We start from the raw sequence: 26,202 nt of genomic DNA on the forward strand, positions 1-26,202 counted from the left end.
AAATTAAAATTATTGATTGGTACAGCCCATAGGGTATATTAAGAAATACATACAACATGATAAATAGCAAATATATCATTCAGTGGAGTAATTTTTTAATTATACTCATTAGACACAGATGCACACTGCTCATGAAAAATAAAGGGAACACTTAAACACAATGTAACTCCAAGTCAATAACATTTCTGTGAAATCACACTGTCCACTCAGGAAGAACACTGATTGACAATCAATTTCACATGCTGTTGTGCAAATGGAACAGACAACAGGTGGAAATTATAGGCAATTAGCAAGACACCCCAAATAAAGGAGTGGTTCTGCAGATGGTGACCACAGACCACTTCTCAGTTCCTATGCTTCCTGGTTGATGTTTTGGTCACTTTGGAATGCTGGCGGTGCTTTCCTTCTAGTGGTAGCATGAGACGGAGTCTACAATTTACACAAGTGGCTCAGGTAGTTCAGCTCATCCAGGATGGCACATCAATGGGAGCTGTGGCAAGAAGGTTTGCGGTGTCTGTCAGCATAGTGTCCAGAGCATGGAGGCGCTACCAGGAGACAGGCCAGTACATCAAGAGATGCCGTAGGAGGCAACAACCCAGCAGCAGGACCGCTACCTCCGCCTTTGTGCAAGGAGGAGCAGGAGGAGCACTGCCAGAGCCCAGCAAAATGACCTCAAGCAGGCCACAAATGTGCATGTGTCCACTCAAATGGTCAGAAACAGACTCCATGAGGGTGTTATGAGGGCCCGACGTCCACAGGTGGGGGTTGTGCTTACAGCCTAACACCGTGCAGGACGCTTGGCATTTGCCAGAGAACACCAAGATTGGCAAATTCACCACTGGCGCCCTGTGCTCTTCACAGATGAAAGCAGGTTCACACTGAGCACATCTGACGTGACAGAGTCTGTAGACGCCGTGGAGAACTTTCTGCTGCCTGCAACATCCTCCAGCATGACCGGTTTGGCAGTGGGTCAGTAATGGTGTGGGGTGGCATTTCTTTGGGGGGCCGCACAGCCCTCCATGTGCTTGCCAGAAGTAGTCTGACTGCCATTAGGTACCCAGATGAGATTCTCAGACCCCTTGTGAGACCATATGCTGGTGCGATTGGCCCTGGGTTCCTCCTAATGCAAGACAATGCTAGACCTCATGTGGCTGGAGTGTGTCAGCAGTTCCTACAAGAGGAAGGCATTGATGCTATGGACTGGCCCGCCAGTTCCCCAGACATGAATCCGATTGAGCACATCTGGGACATCATGTCTCGCTCCATCCACAGACTGTCCAGGAGTTGGCGGATGCTTTAGTCCAGGTCTGGGAGGACATCCCTCAGGAGACCATCCGCCACCTCATCAGGAGCATGCCCAGGCATGGTAGGGAGGTCATACGGGCACGTGGAGGCCACACACACTACTGAGCCTCATTGTGACTTGTTTTAAGGACATTACATAAAGTTGGATCAGCCTGTAGTGGGGTTTTCCACTTTGATTTTGAGTGTGACCCCATATCCAGACCTCCATGGGTTGATACATTTGATTTCCATTGATAATTTTTGTGTGATTTTGTTTTCAGCACATTCAACTATGTAAAGAAGAAAGTATTTCATACGATTAGTTCATTCATTCATTCAGATCTAGGATTTGTTATCTTAGTGTTCCCTTAAATACACTGCTCAAAAAAATAAAGATAGATAGATATTTATGTCTAAAAAGGGTTAAATAAAATATAGCTTCAACTAAACCCCTCCCAGAACATGTGTTTAGAGGGAGAAATGCTGTGCCTGGCATTCAGCTGAAACAGACATGTGGAATAAGCATTGCAAACTAATCTGTCCTTCAGTTGCTTGTAGCCCAGTGTTTCCCAACCAGGGTGCCTCCAGCTGTTGCAAAACTACAACTCCCAGCAGGCCCAGACAGCCAAAGGCTGTCCGGGCCTGCTGGAGTTGTAGTTTTGCAACAGCTGGAGGCCCCCTGGTTGGGAAACACTGTTCTAGCCATTTAGGATTACTAGAATGTGCTTAGCTATACACATTGGCTGATAGACAAGGCTCCTCCAAAATGTCCTTTTCAGCTGGATGCCACACGCAGTATATAGTCCACCCAACCAATTGCTCTAGGCTATAATTTAACTATTTCTATCTCTCTAAAGGGAGAAAAAGAAATCAAAATTTTCAAAGCTTTTCTTCATATATTGTAAAATACAATTCATGTACGTGACCTTCCGCTACCTCTAGGAAAGTGTGATACTTCTAACAGTATACAGATCCTCATAGGAGCCATATACAACTGCATACTGATTGGATCCAGTAGCAGTAGCCGAGGGGCAACGAGATTTTATCACATTTATTTAAAAACAAAAAATTCATTAAAGAACATAAAAGCTGTTTTTAATGCAAGTAGAAAAGTATATAAAGTGAACAATCACTATTGAGAATAGGTCCATGGTCTTCATGTCATAGAAAAGACAGACGGGGATAATGGTGCCCTCATTTACTGTTCTGAAAACTCCAAGGGTGAACACAGACGTGAGGTCCCGCTCCTGTATTTTAGATACCTTTAAAAAGTTCTGTCATTATAAAAGGTCATTGGATGGGTTTCCAAGCTTCATCTACAGCCAATTGGTCATCAGCACAGGAATGAAGCTTTCACTGACCGCTCGTCTTAATCGTGTTGTTGGTTGGAGGTCTGCAAAAATAAATAATTTACAAACGAGGGTTACATTTACCTCAATAGAGAAGTGTACAGTTCCAATTAACATAAGTTGAGTAAATTTGTGAATATTTTGCATTATTTGTCCTGCTCGGTAAAATGCATTGTGGGAGCTCTGGTGAGAGTTCTATAGTTCCTGCTGGAGAGTTATAAAAAGAGAGTATACAATAGGGATCGACCGATTATCGGTTTGGCCAATATTATCGGCTGATATTCACTATTTTGGACGTTTTCGGTATCGGCAATTACCTTGCCGATAATGCCCCGCACCGACCCCCACCGCGCAGCACCCCACCCCGGCCAGAGACCATCGCCACCTCCGCCCCATTGCTTCCCCCATCCCCGGTTTTATAATTACCTGTTCCCATGGCCAGCGCTACTTCTGGCTCCTGCCGCGTCCTTACGCTGTGCGCTGCGCAATGACGAGTGAAGTCCTCAACGCGACGTCACCATCAGTGCGCACAGTGACAGCTCAGGTGGACGCCACTGCAGCCAGAAGTAGCGCGGACCGCGGACCCCGGGAACAGGTAATTATAAAACCGGGAATGGGGGAGGTAATGGGGCAGCAGCGGTCTCTGGCCGGGGCGGTGCAGCGCGGTGGCTTTCGGTCACGGTTATAGGACTCAGAAGGAGAGAAGCAGGTGGTGGCGGCGGTCTCTGGCACCGCAAAAGCCGCTGCAGTTCATTGATTTAAAGCACCCACTTTAAATCAATGATCTGCAGCGGTGTCGCCGGGGTGGATAAATAGCCGATAACTTATACCGGAATATCGGTATAAGTTATCAGCTCTAACCTCCAAAGAGTATCGGCCCTAAAAAAAAATAAAAAAATAAAAATCGATATCGCTCGATCCCTAGTATACAACTTCTGTAACCCATTGAGGTAGCCTCCCGACACAGCCTGAAGAGCAACAATGGATAACTCCAGCATAAAGATACAATGCCGTACTGTGTTACTGTATGCAGCCTTTATAGGACCCTCATATTCTTTTTTTTCTTCTTTTTTTTTTTTAGGGTATGTTCACACGGCGGAATTTGTCCGGAATGTCCACACCGAATATTCGACTTGGACGTTCGGCAGCAGCAGAGTCCCATTGATTTCAATGGAATTCTGCTGCACTGTTCACATGGCAGAATTTCCGTGTCAGATGTTTCGGCCATGTGACCTCTGATTCCAGCGTCTGCAGAGAGAATAGACATGACTATTCTTTCTGCGGATTCCGCGAGGAAATGCATTGCCATTTATGAGACGGCACTTTTCCGAGCGGTCCTAGTGCCTGCCAAATTAGTCAAGTGTGTCACCGCTTCTAAAGATGTAAATCCCCGTCTGTGTAACATACACGGGAACTGCCCTTAGCATGTGAACGCACCCTTATTCAGTGTTTGGACATAGAGCTATTACTAGCAGCGGGTTGCCCGCTGGGAGTTACGCTACCGTTGATTTAAATGGGTCCAGACAGTCCGCAACAGTGTCAGATTTGCGGACTGTCCACGGACCCATTCAAATGAATGGTAGCGTAAATCACAGCGGGAGGGAAACCCGCTGCTAGTTACTAGCGTGTGAACGCACCCTTAGGCAACTCTTTGTAGCTCAGAGCAAACGCAACAATGAAATGGTACTACCGTCACCCGTGTTTCCCAACCAGGGTGCCTCCAGCTGTTGCAAAACTACAACTCCCAGCATGCCCAGACAGCCGTAGGCTGTCTGGGCATGCTGGGAGTTGTAGTTTTGCAACAGCTGGAGGCACCCTGGTTGTGAAACACTACCCTAATCACTAATGTAGCATTGATGGTAATACCATTTCATTGTTACATTTGCTCTGAGCTACAAAGAGCTGCCTAAGGGTTCGTTCACACACTAGTAACTAGTAGTGGGTTTCCCGCTGTGAGTTACGCTACCATTCATTTGAATGGGTCCGTGGACAGTCCCCACATCTGACACTATTGCAGACTGTCTGTGGACCCATTTAAATCAATGGTAGCGTAACTCGAAGGCTGTCCGGGCATGCTGGGAGTTGTAGTTTTGCAACAGCTGGAGGCACCCTGGTTGGGAAACACTACCCTAATCCCTAATGCAGCATTGATGTCTTTCACAGCCATGGAGACACCCTAGTTGGGAAACACAGCCTAACTCGCTAATACAGCATTGACGTCTAGCATAGCAGTTGGCTGTCCGGGCATGGTGGGAGTTGTAGTTTTGCAACAGCTGGAGGCACACTAGTTCGGAAACACTGCCCTACTTACTAGTGTGGCATTGACGTCTTTGCTATATTCTGATAAAATGGTGCAGAGCTTTTAGATTTTGTGGGAATTATACTGCACACAAAAAAAATATTTAACCATTTCCTAAGGCTACAGCCTTGCGGACAGCCTCCTGCATCCTAATTTAGTGCTTTACAATCCCTTCAATGGGAAGAGAATGATGAGGCACCATAGTTCTTACAATGCCACTTACCTGAGAGTCAGCAGGCTGTTTATTCCAGCTTCCAGCAGTGACAGCTCCAGCGCCCTCTGCAGAGCTTCTTCCTCACTCTAGAAAAATAAAAAAGAAGTCCATTTTACATGTTAGTTGCCAAGATTTAGCAATGCATTGTTATTCCACCGATATCATGGATATATATATTTTCCTTTTATGCTGACCTGATCCCTCCAGCCAAGTATTAGTGCACATACATGACTAAAAGGGGTACTCCGGTGGAAAACTTTTTTTTTTTTTTTTTTTTTAAATGAACTGGTACCAGAAAGTTAAACAGATTTGTAAATGACTTCTATTTAAAAATCTTAATCCTTCCAGTACTTATTAGCAGCTGTATGCTACAGAAGAAATTATTATAATTTTTTTCTCTCTTTTTTTTGTCTTGTCCACAGTGCTCTCTGCTGACACCTCTGTCCGTGTCAGGAACTGCCCAGAGCAGCATAGGTTTGCTATGGGGATTTTCTCCTACTCTGCGGACACCTGATACCCATATCTGGAACTGTCCAGAGAGCACTGTGGACAAGACAAAAAATAAATTTAAAAATAAAAGAATTTCCTCTGTAGCATACAACTGCTAAGAAGTACTGGAAGGACAAAAATATTTTTTTAATATAAGTAATTTACAAAGCTGTTTAACTTACTGGCACCAGTTGATAAAAAAATATATAATATACTGTAATAATATAATATATATACATACAGTTGGAGGCTCCCTGGTTGGAAAACACTGGGCTATGTTCTTATTCTCACACTCCTGTTTTTATTGTTGTTTTTTAGCCAATTTATGATTTTTTATTTTTTTTAAATGTTTTATTAGAACCCAGTTTTATAAGAAAGGCAAATAGAATTATAATCTGTTACAATAACAAATTTAAACTTTCATTATAAATAATATACTAAACTAAATAGGGTTTAAGAGGGTTGTCCAATGAAAGACAACTTCTACAGGGTGTTGTTTGGATACCTGCGGTTGCCCCCGCGTTCTCACAACGAGACCCTGGCTATCTGAAAGGATTACGTGTTGCAGGTGGCACGCGCTCCTTTCATTACTAGGGAATAGGTGGAGATGCCCGAGTACAGCACTTGGGTCTCTTTGGCGCTCCCATGGAGAATGAATTGAGCGCATTACGGCTCCAGCACACACTCCTCTCAGAGAGCCGGGGTCCTGTTCAGGAGATTCCGGGGGGTCACAACGATCAGACACTTATCCCCTATCATGTGGATAGGGGATAAGTTGTCTTTCACTGGACAATCCCTTTAAGCAGAAAGTAAATACAATATGTATGACAGCCTACCAATCCATTGTGCAGGCCAAAATCAGATACAGCTTGGGCTCCAGCAGCCATTGAAGCTTTACTGGGGGGAAAAAAGAAAAAAAAAAAAAAGAAAGCACGTGTAAGCAGGGTTTTATGAAGACTTGTATGGGTACTAACAATTTAAGACATTACATTGTGTTCTTCAAACATAGGAGAATTGCTGAGATTTTTTGCAATTTTATTTTGACTGCTGCATTGGCTCCTAGAGAACGCTTATAAGCTAATGCTCCCCTATGTCATCCATTATGCACTACTAAGAAAATCAAGCTCAAGCGGAATATTTCCTTTTGAAATATATACATAATATGTCATTTAAAGGGGTCAGCCAAGGGGATAATCCTGCATGGTTGTGGAGGTCACTGGAACCGGAAATAAGCCAGTAACCAGTAAACAACCAACAGCATGGTAGCTGCGGGGAACAGCGAAGGTGAATATATATATATATATAGCAGGCCGGACGGCTGCGGGGCCTCCCACATGGAATCCAGTGTGTGCTATAGCTGCCTGTGATGACAAGCTTCCGCCACCCCCCTCCCATGATTGCAGGTGAGCCCGCTGTGCCCGACCGCATCTCTTGTCCCCTAACCCCCCCGGCGGTGATTACATGCTGCCCGCTGGCTGTGCACGGCAGGCATGACTGCTCCGATCTCCCTCCTCTCTTTATGATCTGCATAACAAGGAGGAGGGGGATGACAGCCTGTCTGCCATGATTCTGCCTGTTCTATGTGTGCTCCGGAGCCCGAGCGCAGCATAGAACAGGGAAGGGTGGAAGTGTGACTCGGCAGGCTTCAGCTGCCATCATGCCCCCCTTCAGCCCAGGAAAGCTCACAGGTAGTGATCAGGGTTTGGAAGCAGTTTATACATGAAATGCTGGACTAAAATTAAAAAAGAAAACGGCGAGAACCAGGTGATGAGGAGGGCAATTTAAAAAAGTTGAGATGGTGGTAGGTACTCTATAAAAGGGGGAAAAAAAATAGATGACTGACTATACCAGTGTTTCCCAACCAGGGTGCCTCCAGCTGTTGCAAAAGGCACCCTAGTTGGGAAACACCGAACTATACACTATATCTATTACTAACCCCTGATAAATCCCCAGTAACACCACTCATCACCCATCTACATGATGTGTCTGATCGCTGAGTGTCCAAACTCTGAGGTCCCCACAGATGAGAAAAATGGGGGTGCAGGTTCCCTGTCTGAATGCTACCAAACCTTGTTAAGGTCTGCATTTGGCTGCCTTTGTCACTTCTATAGAACTAAAGGAATGGCAGCACTCCTAGTCAAGCACTACTCCATTCAAACTTAGGACAGTCGCTCTCATGATAAGTGGGGGTCTCAGAGATTGGACACCTAGTAATCAGAAAACCCCTTTAAAGAAAAGGAAGCGCGACTATACCTGCCATGGCATGGAAGGACACCAGGGAAAGGCTGCCTCGGTGCTTGGTTCAGAGGACTATATGTACGGAATATTCACTAGAGAAGAGACCTTCCGCTACTTTCTACAAATCTCTCCTGTCTTTTTCTTCTATTGTGAACAAATGGGCGGTAAATATTAAACCACACGCACACTGAATTAGTACAATGCGGTGAGTCACACTTTATCATTAAATGATTTCCCCTTTGATTGTACACTGCGGTTTGGTCACGGTTTTTTCCCTGCGCAGTGACAAACCCACGCACGTACTGAGCAAGGATCGGCAGCACAGGCTCACTCCCTTGACTTCATTTTAGCATCGGTATTGGACCCCACTGATCACAAAGGGATGGCATATCCTAGCTTTAAGCGGACGTACAGTGGGGCCAGAAATAAATGCGAAGATAACATTAAAGGTACTTTAGCCGCAGTTCACTACCTTTCACATAAAGCTCCGCAGCATCCGGACGACTGCTTCACCTGCTGCGGCTTCACATGAGAATTAATGGCTGTTTTATTTTGTTCTGAAGTCTTCTGAGATCTTATCAAAGCAGCATATCTGTAAAAGAGGAAACACATGCTGAAACTGCTGTCATAGTGTGAGGATGATTGACACTCGGGACTCTACCCACTCTGGGAACTACCGTATATACTCGAGTATAAGCCAAGTTTTTCAGCACGATTTTTCGTGCTGAAAACGCCCCCCTCGGCTTATACTCGAGGGAACTCTCCGCCTGTCAATCCTCTGTCAATAGTGATGTTGCCTTGACGACGACGAACAGGGACACGCATGAACGTCCCTGTGTGTCGTCGTCAAGGCAACGTCACTAGTCCGGGGCTGGAGCGTGGAGAAGAGGGCCTCCCGGTGAAAATGGACAGCGCGGAACGACTAACCCTCCCCACCGGACGGTCCCTGCAGCATAGGTGGCCCGGACCAGCTGCCCTTTCTTCCCACTGAGGGGAGGGGAGTAGAACACTAAAAGGGGGGTCTGGATGATGACAAAGGCCACAGTGGTCTTCAACCTGCGGACCTCCAGAGGTTTCAAAACTACAACTCCCAGCATGCCCGGAGTCGAGTCAATAACTTTTCCTGGGTTTTTGGGGTGAAATTCGGGTTGGCTTATACTCGAGTATATACTGTATGTGTGTATGAACTTACCCAGCTTTAGACAGCGGCTGCCCTTTCGATGTGCAGTCATGATCCAATGGATGTCTGTGGGATAGGCAGAAGTTACTATGACACCGGTCACATTCGATCTTCATCAGTTCCTTCCTCTTACATCCTGGTTTACAGCATCGATTTGTGAAAATCTTAAAAATATAATAAATAAAATATACATGTTATTTGTGTTATATAGATCATATGTATACATGGTAACAAAGTCTCTTTTTAAAAGGAGTACTCCGGGTTGTGAAAACATATCCACTATCCTGAGGATAGGGGATAAGTTTCAGATTGCAGGGGGGTCTGACGATTGGGGCCCCCATGTGATCTCCCGTACGGGGCCCTCGGCTCTTTGCTGAAATAGCACGTTTCGACCACCGCATGACGCCGCTGCCAACACGCCCCCCTCAATACACTTCTATGGCAAGGCGGAGACTGCCAAATGCAGCTCTCCAGTTCTTCCATTGAGATGTATTGAGGGGGCGTTAGGATAGGAGATAACTTTTCTCAACCCGGAATACTCCTTTAAACATCGGTATCCTAAGGTCGTGTTCACATGTTTTTGAGATTGCTGCAGTTATGGAAAAAAAAAAAAAAAGGTGACATAGCATGTGAACAATGTCATAACTGGATTGTTTTGTATAGGTAGACTTGTACATTATTAGGTCTTTAGGAAAGTTGGGAAAAACCAGTATTAAAGAGATACTCCACTGGAAACCTTTTTTTTTTTTTTTTTTTTAATCAACTGGTGCCAGAAAGTTAAACAGATTTGTAAATTACTTCTATTAAAAAATATTAATCCTTCCAGTACTTATCAGCTGCTGTTATGATCAACAGGAAGTTCTTTTTGAATTTCCTTTCTGTCTGACCACAGTGCTCTCTGCTGACACCTCTGTCCATTTTAGGAACTGTCCCAAGTAGGAGCAAATCCCCATAGCAAACCTATCCTGCTCTGGACAGTTCCTAAAATGGACAGAGGTGTCAGCAGAGAGCACTGTGGTCAGACAGAAAGGACATTCAAAAATAAAAGAACTTCATGTGGAGCATACAGAATAAAAAAAAAAAAAAAATTATATATAGTAATATAATAATAAATATAATAAAATAATAATAATAATTTAAAATAAATAAATATATATATATATATATATATATATATATATATATATATATATATATATAAGCACCAAAAGATTCCGTGTGTCGTGCTTCACCCCTTTACCTGCACTTGGCCTAACAGTGCATGTTCCTTTAACCTCCATGTTTTACTGTTCATACAAAAGGCAGTGTTCCCCAACCTGTGGCTATCCAGCTGTTGCAAAACTACAGCCCCAGCATGCTTTGACAGCCTTGGGGAAACAGGCATGCTGGGTGTTTTAGCTCTGCAACAGCTGGAGAACCACAGGTTGGGAAATATTGACATAATGAAACACATTATATGTAGACATATACACCATGCCAGCGAGTATAGTAAGAAGTAACTTAAAGGGTAACTCATTAAAATAAATTTTTGCTATTGGACTCCTTATGGTAAATAAAAAATATTTCTAATATACTTTGTTTAAAAAAATGAAGTTTTATTTGTGCTTAAAAAAGCTCAAGAGCACATTTTCCCCCATCTCATTCACACACAGGAAGTGCAGCCTGGAGTGCTGAGGGGGGGGGGGGGTCCAGCCTCATCCAATCATAGCCATATACTGTTGGTTGGACACATCACCCAACCCCCACCCCCTCAGCACTCCAGACTGCACTTTCTGTGTTTGGGCTTCGGTCCTAAGTCTGTGTATGAGATGGGGGAAAATGTGCTCTTGAGCTTTTTTAAGCACAAATAAAACATAAAAAAATATTTTAAGTCTAAGTTTTCTATTTACCATAAAGGAGTGCAATAGCAAAAATTTGTTTTAATGAGAGTCCCCATTTAAAGTCAGCCACTATATAAAGGACTATGACAGGCATTTATCAAGCGATTTAGTTAAAAAAAAAATGTTACTAAAAACCTGCGACTACGCAATTTTTCGTGCGACATTTTGAATGGAAATCGAGAAAAACAAGTTTTCCAAAACTTAACTACGAAGTAATAATTTTAAAATGGACTACGGGTAGTCTGGTATTTATTAACTGCGACAGTCGCAACTGCGCAAAACAAAGTCGCAACAAGGTTAAAAATTGACTAAATTTACTCCAGCTCAAACATGGAGCAGAAAAAGCTACTTACCAAATAAAAAATAAATAAAAAATTGCTTACCGTATTTATCGGGGTATACCACGCACCGGCCTATAATATGCACCCTCATATTATCAAGGATATTTGGGTAAAAAAGTTTTTTACCCAAATATCCAAGGTAAAATGAGGGTGCGTGCGTGCATACCCACCCCGATACACCCCCAGGAAAGGCAGCGGGAGAAAGGCAGTCGCTCCCCGCTTCTCTCCCCCTGCCTTTCCTGGGGGTCTAGAGCCCTGCTGCCGGCCCTTCCCTCCCGCAGGCTATCTGCGCCGCTGCCCGTTCTCTCCCCCTGACTATCGGTGCCGATAGCCAGGGGGAGAGAAGCGGCGCCGACAGCCAGGGGGAGAGAAGGGGCAGCGGCACCCATTGCCGGCGCCGCTGCCTCCCCCCATCCCCGGTTGCATAATTACCTGTTGCCGGGGTCGGGTCCGCGCTGCTTCAGGCCTCCGGTGTGCGTCCCATGCGTCGTTGCTATGCACGGCGCGGCGCAATGAAGAGTGACGTCTTTGCGCTGCGCCGTGCAGCGCATAGCCCGTTCTCTCCCCCTGGCTGTCGGCGCCGCTGCCCCATTGCCGGCGCCGCTTCTCTCTCCCTGGCTATCGGCGCCGATAGTCAGGGGGAGAGAACGGGTAGCGGCGCCGATAGCCAGGGGGAGAGAACGGGCAGCGGCGCTGATAGCCAGGGGGAGAGAAGGGCCGGCAGGGGCAGAGAAGCCGTCAGCGCTGACGGTCTCCGCACCTGCAAAGCCGCTGCAGTTCATTGATTTAAAGCACCCACTTTAAATCATTGAACTGCAGCGGCTTATCAGCGTATAACACCCAGGTAGACTTTAGGCTAAAAATTTTAGCCTAAAAAGTACGCCGATAAATACAGTACATGAAAGAAAATTAACAGGCTGAAACCAGTTGATAAATAAGTCACACATAAGCAAAAAGAAAAAAAAGTACTAAAAAAAAAAAAAAAAAGGAATACATAAGCAAAGATTGATAAATGTCCCTCTATATGAATGAAATATTAGGTGAATAGTGGAGAAATAACATTACCTTCTGCTTCCGCTTAGAATGATCATTACTGCAGTTTCTGTCAATGTGCTGCCCAACAGCAATGTCTGCCAGTTCTCCTCTTTTTACAGGTACTGCAGTGCCACACAGTGGACAAACAGGGACTTGCACATCCTGAAAGAACAAAAAATGAAGTAAATACAGTGGACACGTCAACACATTTCTAGAGAAAACAGTCTGGTCAGACATGTCTGGGGTTCAGACATAAAGAAACCAGAGTGGTTTGCATTACTATCTATTAACCCTATAGGGCAGTGTTTCCCAACCAGGGTGCCTCTGGCTGTTGCAAAACTACAACTCCCAGCATGCCCGGACAGCCAACGGCTGTTCGGGCATGCTGGGTGTTGTAGTTTTGCTACAGCCGGAGGCACCCTGGTTGGGAAACACTGCCCTATAGGGACTTGGGGGATTTTTCTCATCTTAAAGGGGTACTCCGCCCCTATACATATTATCCCCTATCCAAAGGATAGGGGATAATATGTCAGATCGCCGGGGTCCCGCTGCTGGGGACCACAGGGATCACCGCTGCAGCACCCCGCTATCATTACTGCGCAGAGCGAGATCGCTCTGCATGTAATGATGGGCAATACAGGGGCCGGAGCATCGTTATGTCACGGCCCGCCCCCGTCAATACAAGACTATGGGAGGGGGCGTGGCAGTCATCACGCCCCCTGCCATAGACTTGCATTAAGGGTACGGACCGTGATGTAATGAGGGGCGGAGCCATGACGTCACGCTGCTCCGTCCCCTGTATCGCCCGTCATTACGTGCAGAGCGATCTCGCTCTGTGCAGTAATGATGGCGGGGTGCCGCAGCGGCGATCCCCGGGGTCCCCAGCAGCGGGACCGTGGCGATCTGACATCTTATCCCCTATCCAAAGGATAGGGGATAAGATGCCAGGGGCGGAGTACCCCTTTAACCTTGCTGCATTTCGCTCCCTAAAGCCTGGCTGTGGTGCTGAAGGGGTTCGGAAAGACAATCAAAAACTCCCATTGACATTATTGGGAGCAGCAAAAATAGCACAACACTGGGAGCTTCACTGTTTCTGAAACTTCCATTAACCTCTTTAACCCCTTAACCCCTTAAGGACGCAGGACGTAAATGTACGTCCTGGTGAGGTGGTACTTAACGCACCAGGACGTACATTTACGTCCTAAGCATAACCGCGGGCATCGGAGCGATGCCCGTGTCATGCGCGGCTGATCCCGGCTGCTGATCGCAGCCAGGGACCCGCCGGCAATGGCCGATGCCCGCGATCTCGCGGGCGTCCGCCATTAACCCCTCAGGTGCCGGGATCAATACAGATCCCGGCATCTGTGGCAGTTCGCGATTTAAATGAACGATCGGATCGCCCGCAGCGCTGCTGCGGGGATCCGATCATTCATAACGCCGCACGGAGGTCCCCTCTCCTTCCTCCGTGCGGCTCCCAGCGTCTCCTGCTCTGGTCTGTGATCGAGCAGACCAGAGCAGAAGATGACCGATAATACTGATCTGTTCTATGTCCTATACATAGAACAGATCAGTATTAGCAATCATGGTATTGCTATGAATAGTCCCCTATGGGGACTATTCAAGTGTAAAAAAGAATGTAAAAAAATGTAAAAGTAAAGGTAAAAAAAAAGTGAAAAATCCCCTCCCCCAATAAAAAAGTAAAACGTCCGTTTTTTCCTATTTTACCCCCAAAAAGCGTAAAAAACATTTTTTATAGACATATTTGGTATCGCCGCGTGCGTAAGTGTCCGAACTATTAAAATAAAATGTTAATGATCCCGTACGGTGAACGGCGTGAACGAAAAATTTTTTTAAAAAGTCCAAAATTCCTACTTTTTTAATACATTTTATTAAAAAAAAAATTATAAAAAATGTATTAAAAGTTTTTTATATGCAAATGTGGTATCAAAAAAAAGTACAGATCATGGCGCAAAAAATGAGCCTCCATACCGCCGCTTATACGGAAAAATAAAAAAGTTAGAGGTCATCAAAATAAAGGGATTATAAACGTACTAATTTGGTTAAAAAGTTTGTGATTTTTTTTAAGCGCAACAATAATATAAAAGTATATAATAATGGGTATCATTTTAATCGTATTGACCCTCAGAATAAAGAACACATGTCATTTTTACCATAAATTGTACGGCGTGAAAACAAAACCTTCCAAAATTAGCAAAATTGCGTTTTTCGTTTTAATTTCCCCACAAAAATAGTGTTTTTTGGTTGCGCCATACATTTTATGATATAATGAGTGATGTCATTACAAAGGACAACTGGTCGCGCAAAAAACAAGCCCTCATACTAGTCTGTGGATGAAAATATAAAAGAGTTATGATTTTTAGAAGGCAAGGAGGAAAAAATGAAAACGTAAAAATGTTATTGTCTGAGTCCTTAAGGCCAAAATGGGCTGAGTCCTTAAGGGGTTAAAGGGGTACTCCAGTGACATTTTTTATTATTATTTTTTTTATAAATCAACTGGTGCCAGAAAGTTAAACAGATTTGCAAATGACTTCTATTAAAAAATCTTAATCCTTCCTGTACTTATTAGCTGATGAATACTACAGCGGAAATTCTTTTCTTTTTGAAACACAGAGCTCTCTGCTGACATCTCTTTCCATTTTAGGAACTGTCCAGTACAGCATATGTTTTCTATGGGAATTTCCTTTTATTCTGGACAGTTCTTAAAATGGACAGAGATGTCAGCAGAGAGCACTGTGCTCATGATGTCAGCAGACAGCTCTGTGTTTCAAACGGAAAATAATTTCCACAGTAGTATTCAGGAGCTAGTAAGTACAGGAAGGATTAAGATTTTTTTAATAGAAGTAATTTACTAATCTGTTTAACTTTCTGGCACCAATTGATTAAAAAAAAAAAAAATTTTCACCGGAGTACCCCTTTAACCCCTTAAGGACCAGGCACGTACACATACGTCCGTGTGAATTTCGCAAATGCCCAGGGGGGTCATCAGACCCCCCCCCCCCCACATCGGCGCAAATCGCAAGTGAATTCACACTTGCGATTTGCGCGATTCCGGGTCATTACGGGTCTATGGTGACCCGGAATATAAGGGGGATCGCTTGTGTCTAAGACACCCATAATCCTCCTTAAGCGATAGGAGTTAGGTGGCAGAGGTGCCACCCCTCCTATCCCTGCTATTGGTGGTCTAGACGCGACCACCAATAGCAGATCGGGGGCGGGGGGGTTAACTTTCGTTTTCCCAGTCCTGCCCACCCACAATAGGCCGGGCAGAACGGGGAAACGACGGGGACCGGCGCCGAAGATCCACTTACCAATCTGCGGAGGCTGCGGGCAACGATCGGCGTCGGAGATCGGCGGTCCAGGCTCCCTAGATCCGACGGAAGCCGGTAAGTTGCCTAGCAACATCTGGAGGGCTGCAGTCCGAGACCACTATATAGTGGTCTCTATACTGTAGCACTCCAGATGTTGCAAAACTACAACTCCCAGCATGCCCAGACAGTTGTTTGGGCATGCTAGGAGTTGTAGTTTTGCAGCATCTGGAGGGCCACAGTTTGCAGTGGTCTCTATACTGTAGCTCTCCAGATGTTGCAAAACTGCAAATCCCAGCATGCTGGGAGTTGTAGTTGCGATCCCTCCAGCTGTTGCATAACTACATCTCCCAGCATGCCCTTCGGTGATCAGTACATGCTGGGAGTTGTAGTTTTGCAGCAGCTAGAGGCACACTGGTTGGAAAATATTGAGTTAGATAACAGAACCTAACTGAAGGTTTTCCAATCAGTGTGCCTCCAGCTGTTGCAAAAGTACAACTCCCAGCCTGCATGGTCTGTCAGTACATGCTGGGAGTTGTAGTTTTGAAACAGCTGGAGGTTTGCCCCCCCCCCCCCCCCCCCCCATGTGAACGTACAGGGTACATTCACACGGGCAGGCTTACAGTAAGTTATCTGCTTCAAGTATGAGCTGCGGCAAATTATTCGCCGCAGCGCAAACTCCAAGCGGGGAACTCACGTAACCCGCCAGTGCGAATGTACCCTAAAAACATTACACTACACTACCACATAATAAAGGGTAAAACACAACATATACACCCCTTACACTGTCCCCCCCCCCCCCCCACAATAAAAATAAAAAAAGTATTGTTGTACGGCAGTATTTCCAAAACGGAGCCTCCAGCTGTTGCAAAACAACAACTTTCAGAATTTCCGGACAGCCACTGACTGTCCAGGCATGCTGGCAGTTTAGCAACAGCTGGAGGCACCCTGTTTGAGAATCACTGGTGTAGAATACCCCTATGTCCACCCCTATGCAATCCCTAATTTAGTCCTCAAATGCGCATGGCGCTCTCTCAATTCGGAGCCCTGTCGTATTTCAAGGAAACAGTTTAGGGCCACATATGGGGTATTTCCGTACTCGGGAGAAATTGCACTACTAATTTTGGGGGGCTTTTTCTCCTTTTACCCCTTATGAAAAGGAAAAGTTGGGGTCTACACCAGCCTGTTAGTGTAAAAAAAAAAAAAAAAAATTTTTACACTAACATGCTGGTGTTGCCCTTTACTTTTTATTTTCACAAGAGGTAAAAGGAAAAAAAGACCCCCAAAATTTGTAACGCAATTTCTCCTGAGTACGGAAATACCCCATATGGTGGTGTAAAGTGCATGTACTATGTACATTTGAGGCCTAAATTGGTGATTTGCACAGGGGTGGCTGATTTTACAGCGGTTCTGACATAAACGCAAAAAAAGAAATACCGACATGTGACCCCATTTTGGAAACTACACCCCTTACGGAATGTAACAAGGGGTATAGTGAGCCTTAACACCCTACAAGTGTTTGACAAATTTTCGTTAAAGTTGGATGGGAAAATGAAAAAAAATAATTTTCTCTCACTAAAATGCTGGTGTTACCCTAAATTTCTCATTTTCACAAGGGAAATAGGAAAAAAGCCCCCAGAAATTTGTAACCCCATTTCTTCTGAGTAAGAACATACCCCATATGTGGATGTAAAGTGCTCTGCGGGCAAACTACAATGCTCAGAAGAGGAGCACCATTGGGATTTTGAAGAGAAAATGTGTCCGGAATTGAAGGCCACGTGTGTTTACAAAGCCCCCCATAGTGCCAGAACAATGGACCCCCCACATGTGACCCCATTTTGGAAACTGCACCCCTCACGTAATGTAATAAGGGGTACAGTGAGCATTTACGCCCTACAGGTGTCTGACAGATTTTTGGAACAGTGGTCCGTGAAAATGAAAATTTTTCATTTGCTCAGCCCACTGTTCCAAAGATCTGTCAATGCCAGTGGGGTGTAAATATTCACTGCACCCCTTATTACATTCTGTGAGGGGTGTAGTTTCCAAAATGGGGTCACATGTGCGGGGGTCCACTGTTCTGGCACCACGGGGGGGCTTTGTAAACGCACATGGCCCCTGACTACCATTCCAAACAAATTCCCTCTTCAAAAGCTCAATGGCGCTCCTCCTCTTCTGAGCATTGTAGTTCGACCGCAGGGCACTTGACGTCCACACATGGGGTATTTCCATACTCAGAAGAAATGGGGTTACAAATTTTGGGGGGTATTTTCTGCTATTAACCCTTGCAAAAATGTGAAATTTGGGGGGGAAACACACATTTTAGTGAAAAAATTTTATTTATTTTTTTTTACATATGCAAAAGTCGTGAAACCCCTGTGGGGTATTAAGGCTCACTTTATTCCTTGTTACGTTCCTCAAGGGGTCTAGTTTCCAAAATGGTATGCCATGTGGGAGGGTTTTTGCTGTTCTGGCACCATAGGGGCTTCCTAAATGCGACATGCCCCCCGACCAAAATTTGCTCTCAAAAAGCCAAATATGACTCCTTCTCTTCTGAGCATTGTAGTTTGCTTGTAGTGCACTTCAGGTCAACTTATGGGGTACCTCCATACTCAGCTGATAGCTGGGGGCCGGCGTTAATAGCCGACATGCGGTGATCGCCGCGGCCATTTATTAACCCTTTAGATCGCCACTGTCAAAGCTGACCGCGGCTTCTAAAGGTGCCTTTATTCCATCCCTGGTGGTCCAGTCGGATGGATTGCCACCCCCCGCTATCACGCTGCTACTACTGAGGTAACCTGAGGGCTTACCTCATGTCCTGTGTCGGCTCCGGTGCTCAGAATGATAAAGCCTGGCAGGACCAGACTTTATCAATTGAGCGCAGAGCACATAGATCAGTGCTCTGTGCTGCGAATATGTGAATTTCGCAAACATAGGGCGAATATTCGTCCATAAATTTTCAAAATATCGCCAATTTGAATATGGCCCCTGTAGCTAATCACTCGTATTTATGAAGCATTTTACCCTGGTTTTCTTGGGTAAATTTGTTTCAATATTTTGGCGCCGTGTGTTTTTTGCGACTTTTCATTTACCTGTGTTTTGGTTGGTTGCTGTGGTAGACGTGTTTTTGGTTGATTTATTGCAGTGGTCAGGGATTTATGAAAATGCGTCTTTTTTAAAAAGTAGCATACTTTAGCGCAACCCACCAAAATGGGCGCTAATCCCCACCAAATAAAAAAAAAAGCACTTACAAACTAACTGCGTTATTAAAAAGTCGCATAATTGTCGCATGGATTAAAAAGTCGCACAAAAACACCATACAAAGTGGAGTACTGATGTGAGAAATGAGATCAGCACCAGATTTATCACAGGTACACAGGTGCGGGTACACAGTTTCCACCATGAATTAATGGAGTAAAAAGACGTTCACCTACTCCACTTTTCATAAATACCCCCCCATTTACCGCACCACACAGTGATAGTAAAGCTGACATGATTTTCCCTTGAGTTTCCATCCATCAGAGAGTGGCGCCATTTTTATATACTTTATAGAAAAATCCCTCAGGTAACATCATGCAGAATATGATGGTAAAAAGCTTTTATGGATTTCAGCCAATCAGAGCGTAGCATTGCTCAAAGGGAACTCCCAGGAGGAGATAGTGTGTCACGTGTGATATCATCCACCAGAGGGCAGCACTGAGCATGAATAGCTGTGCATGACTGCTCCTGATCAATCTTCATCACAGGAGGAGGAGGAGGAGGAGAAGACCCAGAGGCAGGAGCAGCATCCGAGGGGGGGGCATACATTTATATTGTATATCACAGAATGTTGCAGGATCTTGTGATACCTTTATTAACCCTGTATTTCCTATTTTACAGGAAGAAGACAACAATGTAGGATCCCGGTGAACTAGACTCACACATAACTGGTAAGTGTAACATTGGGGTGGAAAAAGGTTTCAGGGAAAGTCAGTGTAAATCTATTCTAATAGGTCTTTGTTGCAGTTCCTTGTGCTTGGTAAGTTCATGGGTATTTCTAAAATTAACATGTTAATATTTTTTCTTTTGCAGGGGTCCTACAAAGAAGATGAAGACACAGCCCTGCACCCCCCATGCACTCACTTGCATCATGTTATAGAGGTAACCTCCTTTAGTATGCCCAGAGGAAGGGTAATACAGTAGCCGTGGATTCCCTACAGGTTTCCTCCCCTCTGGAGGTTTTTTCTGTCCTGCGTGTTACGCTCTTTGGCCCACATTTATCATTGTAGGTATAAGTGAAGCATTTTTTTACACCTTTTATTTGTGTTCTGATAATGTGTAGGACCAAATTTATTAAAAGGTAAAAGAGCTGTAATAAATTTTGTGCAGGTCACATTTTCTGAAATTTCTGTCTACACATACACCAAAAAGCTGCACCATGTATTATATTTCTCTAAGTAAAAATAGTGTTATCAAAATGTGGATGACATGGGATTTGTTTAACCCCTTAAGGACATGCACCATAAATGTACAGCGCTGCAGCAAGTAGCTTAGCGAACATCGCCATACATTTATGGGACCACCGTGTCACCGGACATGGTGATCAGGCCTTGCTGGCTGCTATTATCTAACGGCAGCCATCCTCGCACAACCTCCCCCTTATTGTGATCGCCATGACTGGCCAGTCAATTCTGACTGTCGAATCGCGGCTTTTCCGGGCCAATCGGGTCTCCTGTGAAAGTGGTCTCCTTTGAGAGTGTCTGGGACAGCACCAATTACCATTGAGTTCCTGTATTGAGGGGACACTAATGCCACCTCCCGATCGCTGTGATTGGTTGGTCGGGACCGACCAACCAATCACAGAGAAGGTGGGTGTTTTAAAATCAAGGCATCCACTCTGCCTGCCCCATCCCGGTCCGGACAGGGAGCAGAGCGGGTCCCATGAATCTTCCAGAGGTCTGAATCGGTGATTGGTAGGTAGGGACAGAGGATGATAGACAGGAAGAGGTTAGTTTGAGAGGGGAAAAAAAAATATTTAAAAAAATGTGCATTTAGTTGTTGCACAACTACAACTCCCAACATACAAGGACAGCCCTTTTTGGGTGATTTTTATCCACCCTACCTCTTTTAGTTCAATTAGTGATTTATGGCCATTCTTGCCTCTGAAGAAAAAGAGTTGTGAGGGAGAAGAGGATAACCTCACTTTTCTTTTTTCTCCTCCCCCTCATCGTCATGCAGTAATGAGCCGCCTAGAAGGAGACGCTACAGTAGAGGTCTCCCAAACTAGCGAACTTGCCTCCCCCCCCCCCCCCCCCCACAAGTTTTCCTGTTCCCATATTAGCAGCCTTGACATCCAATAATTTTTCCTGTCCCTCAATTAGTGACCTTGTCCCAAGTACAATTTCCCCTGTCCCCCATATAGGTGACCTGTCTGGACCCCAGTTCTGGATGATTATGAGCCACTGATTCCTGGGTTTGTTGGCCTGCCAGGAATCCAAATTGACCCCACAAGCCTCACTGAAATTGATTTTTTTTTACAATGAGGACTTGTCAATTTGTCAATGTCAATTTGATGGTGGCTCATGACTGTGTATATGACTGTGTGTATGTATGGTTAAATGACTGGGTATATGGGGGGAAAAAATTCCACCGGAGTACCCCTTTAAACGTATAACACTTGGCTTGGTAAACAATGGAGTGGATGTGGTACAAACCCCTTCAAACAACTGATCAGTGTTGGGAGTTAGGACTCCAACAATCTGATACCGTTAGCCTATCCTAATGATAATACCCCAAATAATAATGGAGACAAAAATATAAAAGAGTATACCAGTAAGCAAGAAAATCAGGGAACATGTGCATAGGTTACCCTTTGCTGTCCAAATATGCACTCCGAGCATCCATAAGGAATGCATGATCTATCTCCAGGGACAGTAATAAGGTTTTCTTGCTTAGGCTGGGTTCACATCACGTTTTTGCAATACAGTTCCCATATCAGGTTTTTGATGAAAAACGGATTCCTTAAAACCAGGAATTTTCTGGGCTTGCCTCAGGTGTAAAAGGTGCTAGCTACAGCCCTCCCACCGCTAATAGCCTGGCATGCTGCGATCGCCATGGCCGCTATTAAACCATTAGATCACCGCTGTCTAAGTTGACAGCAGTGTCTAAAGGGATCTTATATCCATCCCTGGTGGTCTAGTGGGGTGGGGGGGATCAGACTATTTTGGTTGAAATTATTTTATCTACCAGGACAAGCGGATTTTCTTGAGGGACAAGTAGATTGTGTTCCGCTTTAGTCCCTTGGACAATTTTTTTTTTTTTTTGCCCACACCCGTTATAATACATATCCCCAATACATAGAATAGAGGATAACTGTCTGATTACGGGGGATCCGACTGGTATAACCAACAAAAAAAGATTCTATACCATAGGCCAGTGTTTTCCAACCAGGGTGCCTCCAGCTGTTGCAAAACTTCAACTCCCAGCATGCCCGGACAGCCGCTGTCCGGGCATGCTGGGCGTTGTAGTTTTGCAACAGCTGGAGGCACCCTGGTTGGAAAACACTGGCATAAGCAGTGGTTTTGGCTTTGCAGCTGGGGAGAAATTACTAAATCCCAGGCTGGTAGTTGAAGTTTCACCACGTGTAGAGCCATGGACTGGAGTGTTATAAGGTCCATGCATTCTGTACTGAACCAGCCGATCCTCGTACGCATCATTTCTTACCTTCTTGTAAGCAGAAGAACACTTATGTTGGTTGTAGGTTATGTGGTCTTTGCAGAAAACATCCTCACAAGCATCACACTTCATTGGAAGGAAATCTGCAAACAAAAATGTGTTGAGGCAACAGTTACATTATCCACCTATAACAAGACAGGGGCCCCCAGAAAAATATGCCCTGGCCAAGTGCTACACCCCAGAAATAACAACAATGAGTATGACTCAATGAGTTATACTGAAGCTTAGCCCAAATAGATGACATGTACCTCCAGTGGAAACATCCACACTTGGTAACAGTTCACACACAACCAGGGGCTGCCTCAGGCTTTAGTACATTTTTAGAAGCTGCTGCTTTTATGACTTCTAATGTCTATCACATGACGGCGCCTCCATTTTCTCCATACCTAGTTGTTTGCAGGTGACTTCGGAGCAATGTTTTCCTAAATCCGGAAACTCCATTGTAAAGAGGCGGATAGTTCTTCAAAGGGCGAAAATCCTGGAAAAATAATTAAGAATTTTTTTTTTTTTATTCATTAAAGCGTACCTGTCAGATCCCACACAAAAAAAAAAAACAATGTTACTCAGTACCTCATTATGATCATGTGCGTGTCATTTTTATGTATCTATCACCAATGTTTCACAAAAAATTAGCATATTAACACTGCTCAGTGTCCATTTCATTCTGTCTTCTGGAGGGGGCTTGTCCCTCTCTTTCCTGCACTGTAATGACTCTTCCCCTCTCCCTCACTCTACTCACTCACTGCTCTTGGAAGCCCTGCTATGTAACCTTTCTCTCTCTTGTTTTATGCTGTACACACACACAGACACACAATGATTATTGGAGATTGTCTGTCTGCTGTACTCTACCACCAAAGACAATATGATGAGAATATAACTTACATCTTCCTATGTCATTCATGCGTTATCATTCTTTGCCAGTCCTGTAATGCTGGGACTTGTAGTCTCAGAATAGTTGGAGGTACCGTGTTTGGATAACTATTTTTTGCAGAAGTGTTGCCTTCAGCTCTGTGCCTACAGCTTTTGCAAAACTACAATTTCCGGCATGCCCAGACATCATTTGGCTGTCCAGGCATGCTAGCAGTTGTAGTTTTGCAACAGCTGGAGGAACGTTTTTAATAAAACTCTGTGTTCCTCCTGCAGCCTTGTCAATCACCCATCTTGTGCCCATGACCCTTGGACACGTTCATGAGGCTGTGGGACTCATCAGTGTTCCAGGAGGTATGGGGACCCCTAGTGGTGGGATTTTCAAAGGCAGTTTTCTTTAAAAAGGGTTACTCCACGTAGGGTTACTACGCTGTGTGTGGTCTTCTGTGTTCAGGCCCCCGCTCCCTTGTGATGTCACGGCCTTCCCCCAAAATGACAGTCTATGGGAAGGGGGAGCGACGGCCATCACGCCACTTCCCATAGACTTGCATTGAGGGGGCGGGATGATGCACCGGATGATGCATTTGACACACGGTTTACAATGTTAAGTCAATACATACGGTTTTCTATACAGTTCCGTACGGTTCTTAACTTGAAACTGTATACGGGAACTGTATAGCAAAAACGTGGTGTGCATGCACCCTAAGGGTATGTTCACACTACGGAATTCCCACAGAATTCCACGGGCGGAATTCCGTGAGCGGAATTCTGCAGGGTGAACTTAACCCCTTAAGGACTCAGGGTTTTTCCGTTTTTGCACTTTCGTTTTTTCCTCCTTACCTTTTAAAAATCATAACCCTTTCAATTTTCCACCTAAAAATCCATATTATGGCTTATTTTTTGCGTCGCCAATTCTACTTTGCAGTGACATTAGTCATTTTACCCAAAAATTCACGGCGAAACGGAAAAAAAAATCATTGTGCGACAAAATCCAAAAAAAAAAACGCCATTTTGTAACTTTTGGGGGCTTCCGTTTCTACGCAGTGCATATTTCGGTAAAAATTACACCTTATCATTATTCTGTAGGTCCATACGGTTAAAATGATACCCTACTTATATAGGTTTGATTTTGTCGCACTTCTGGAAAAAATCATAACTACATGCAGGAAAATTTATACGTTTAAAAATGTCATCTTCTGACCCCTATAACTTTTTTATTTTTCCCCGTACGGGGCGGTATGAGGACTCATTTTTTGCGCCGTGATCTGAAGTTTTTATTGGTATGATTTTTGTTTTGATCTGACTTTTTGATCACTTTTTAATGTTATAAAAAGTTACCAAAATACGCATTTTTGGACTATGGAATTTTTTTTGCGCGTACGCCATTGACCGTACAGCTTAATTAATGATATATTTTTATAGTTCGGACATTTACGCACGCGGCGATACCACATATGTTTTTTTTTTTTTTTTTTTTACACTGTTTTATTTTTTATTTTTTTTTATGGGAAAAGGGGGGTGATTCAAACTTTTATTAGGGAAGGGGTTAAATGACCTTTATTAACACTTTTTTTTTAGCAGTGTTATAGGTCCCATAGGGACCTATAACACTGCACACACTGATCTCTCATCCTGATCACAGGCGTGTATTAACACGCCTGTGATCAGCATTATCGGCGCTTGACTGCTCCTGCCTGGATCTCAGGCACAGAGCAGTCATTCGTCGATCGGACACCGAGGAGGCAGGTAAGAGCCCTCCCGGTGTCCGATCAGCTGTTCGGGACGCCGCGATTTCACCGCGGCGGTCCCGAACAGCCCGACTGAGCAGCCGGGATACTTTCAGTTTCACTTTAGAAGCGGCGGTCAGCTTTGACCGCCGCTTCTAAAGGGTTAATACCGCACATCGCCACGATCGGCGATGTGTGGTATTAACCGCGGGTCCCGGCCGTTGATTAGCGCCGGGACCCACGCGATATGATGCGGGATCGCGGCGCGATCCCGCTTCATATCGCGGGAGCCGGCGCAGGACGTAAATATACGTCCTGCGTCGTTAAGGGGTTAAAGGACAACTGCAGCGCAATATACACTTATCCTCTATCTACAAGATAGGGGATAAGTGTTTGATCGCGGGGGGTCCGACCGCTGGTAGTTTTACAACATCTGGAGGCAGCCTGGTGGGGAAACATTGATCTATAAGAATGGACAGCCGTTCACTGTCCGGGCATGTTGGAAGTTTTAGTTCAGCAACAGCTGGAGGTCCCCAGTTTGGATACCACTGGACTCGCCATGAAACAAATATTGACACCCGATGGAACCAAAAAAGTCAACAGGTTCTGTTCACTGTCAGTGCATGCTGGGAGTTGTAGTTTTCTAACATATAGAGAGGCACAGTTTGGACACCACTGGACTATTCTTTTATGAATACAGTCACCACAAGAGGTCAATGGGTTCCATAAGAATGGACACCCACATGCTGGGAGTTGTAGTGCCACAGCTGGAGACACTGATCTATGACACAGAAGTTGCACTATATGGGATTGCTGATGATGATGATGGGTGTGAATAGGTCACTATGAACGATCACAAATCCAGATTTGGGCTTTAAACACTGTTGTGGTATCCTGGACCCCACATCCCTCCTCCTGGCAGCTGTGACAGGCAGAGCATTTTAACACCTAATAAGTCCATTATAACTCCTGCATCATTCAAAAAGTATTGTTGAACTACAAATCCCAGCAAACCCTGCCGCCGGCAGCTGCCTGTTGAGCACTTACCTCTCTGCCGTGCCGCTGTTTCCAGCCCCGACCTTCCCCGCCGGTTATATACCCGTCCCTCATGCTGACTCATGGGCCTGCACTGCCGAGTCACCCCCGGTCCTCTCCTCCCTCCGGCCCAGAACGTTCCAGACAGGCTCTCCCGGGTAACTGCGCTGTCATCGCTCTCGGTCGCGTGGTGATGACGTCAGAGTCACGCCGCACTCCCCTGTACA

General features: G+C 45.0%; 1 protein-coding gene across 1 annotated transcript; it reads right to left on the reverse strand.

The window, feature by feature from the left end:
• LOC130284636 (AN1-type zinc finger protein 2A-like) lies at positions 1-26,202 on the reverse strand. Its single transcript, XM_056535159.1, has 9 exons — positions 25,988-26,202; positions 22,733-22,824; positions 22,335-22,429; positions 12,340-12,471; positions 9,066-9,217; positions 8,346-8,465; positions 6,472-6,532; positions 5,156-5,232; positions 1-2,677 (listed from the first exon to the last, which is right to left on the reverse strand). The coding sequence occupies exons 2-9, from the start codon at positions 22,785-22,787 to the stop codon at positions 2,638-2,640; spliced, it is 732 nt and encodes a 243-aa protein (XP_056391134.1). The 5' UTR covers positions 22,788-22,824; positions 25,988-26,202; the 3' UTR covers positions 1-2,637.

The sequence above is a fragment of the Hyla sarda genome, chromosome 8, assembly GCF_029499605.1.
Source record: "Hyla sarda isolate aHylSar1 chromosome 8, aHylSar1.hap1, whole genome shotgun sequence".
NCBI classification, from domain to species: domain Eukaryota; kingdom Metazoa; phylum Chordata; class Amphibia; order Anura; family Hylidae; genus Hyla; species Hyla sarda.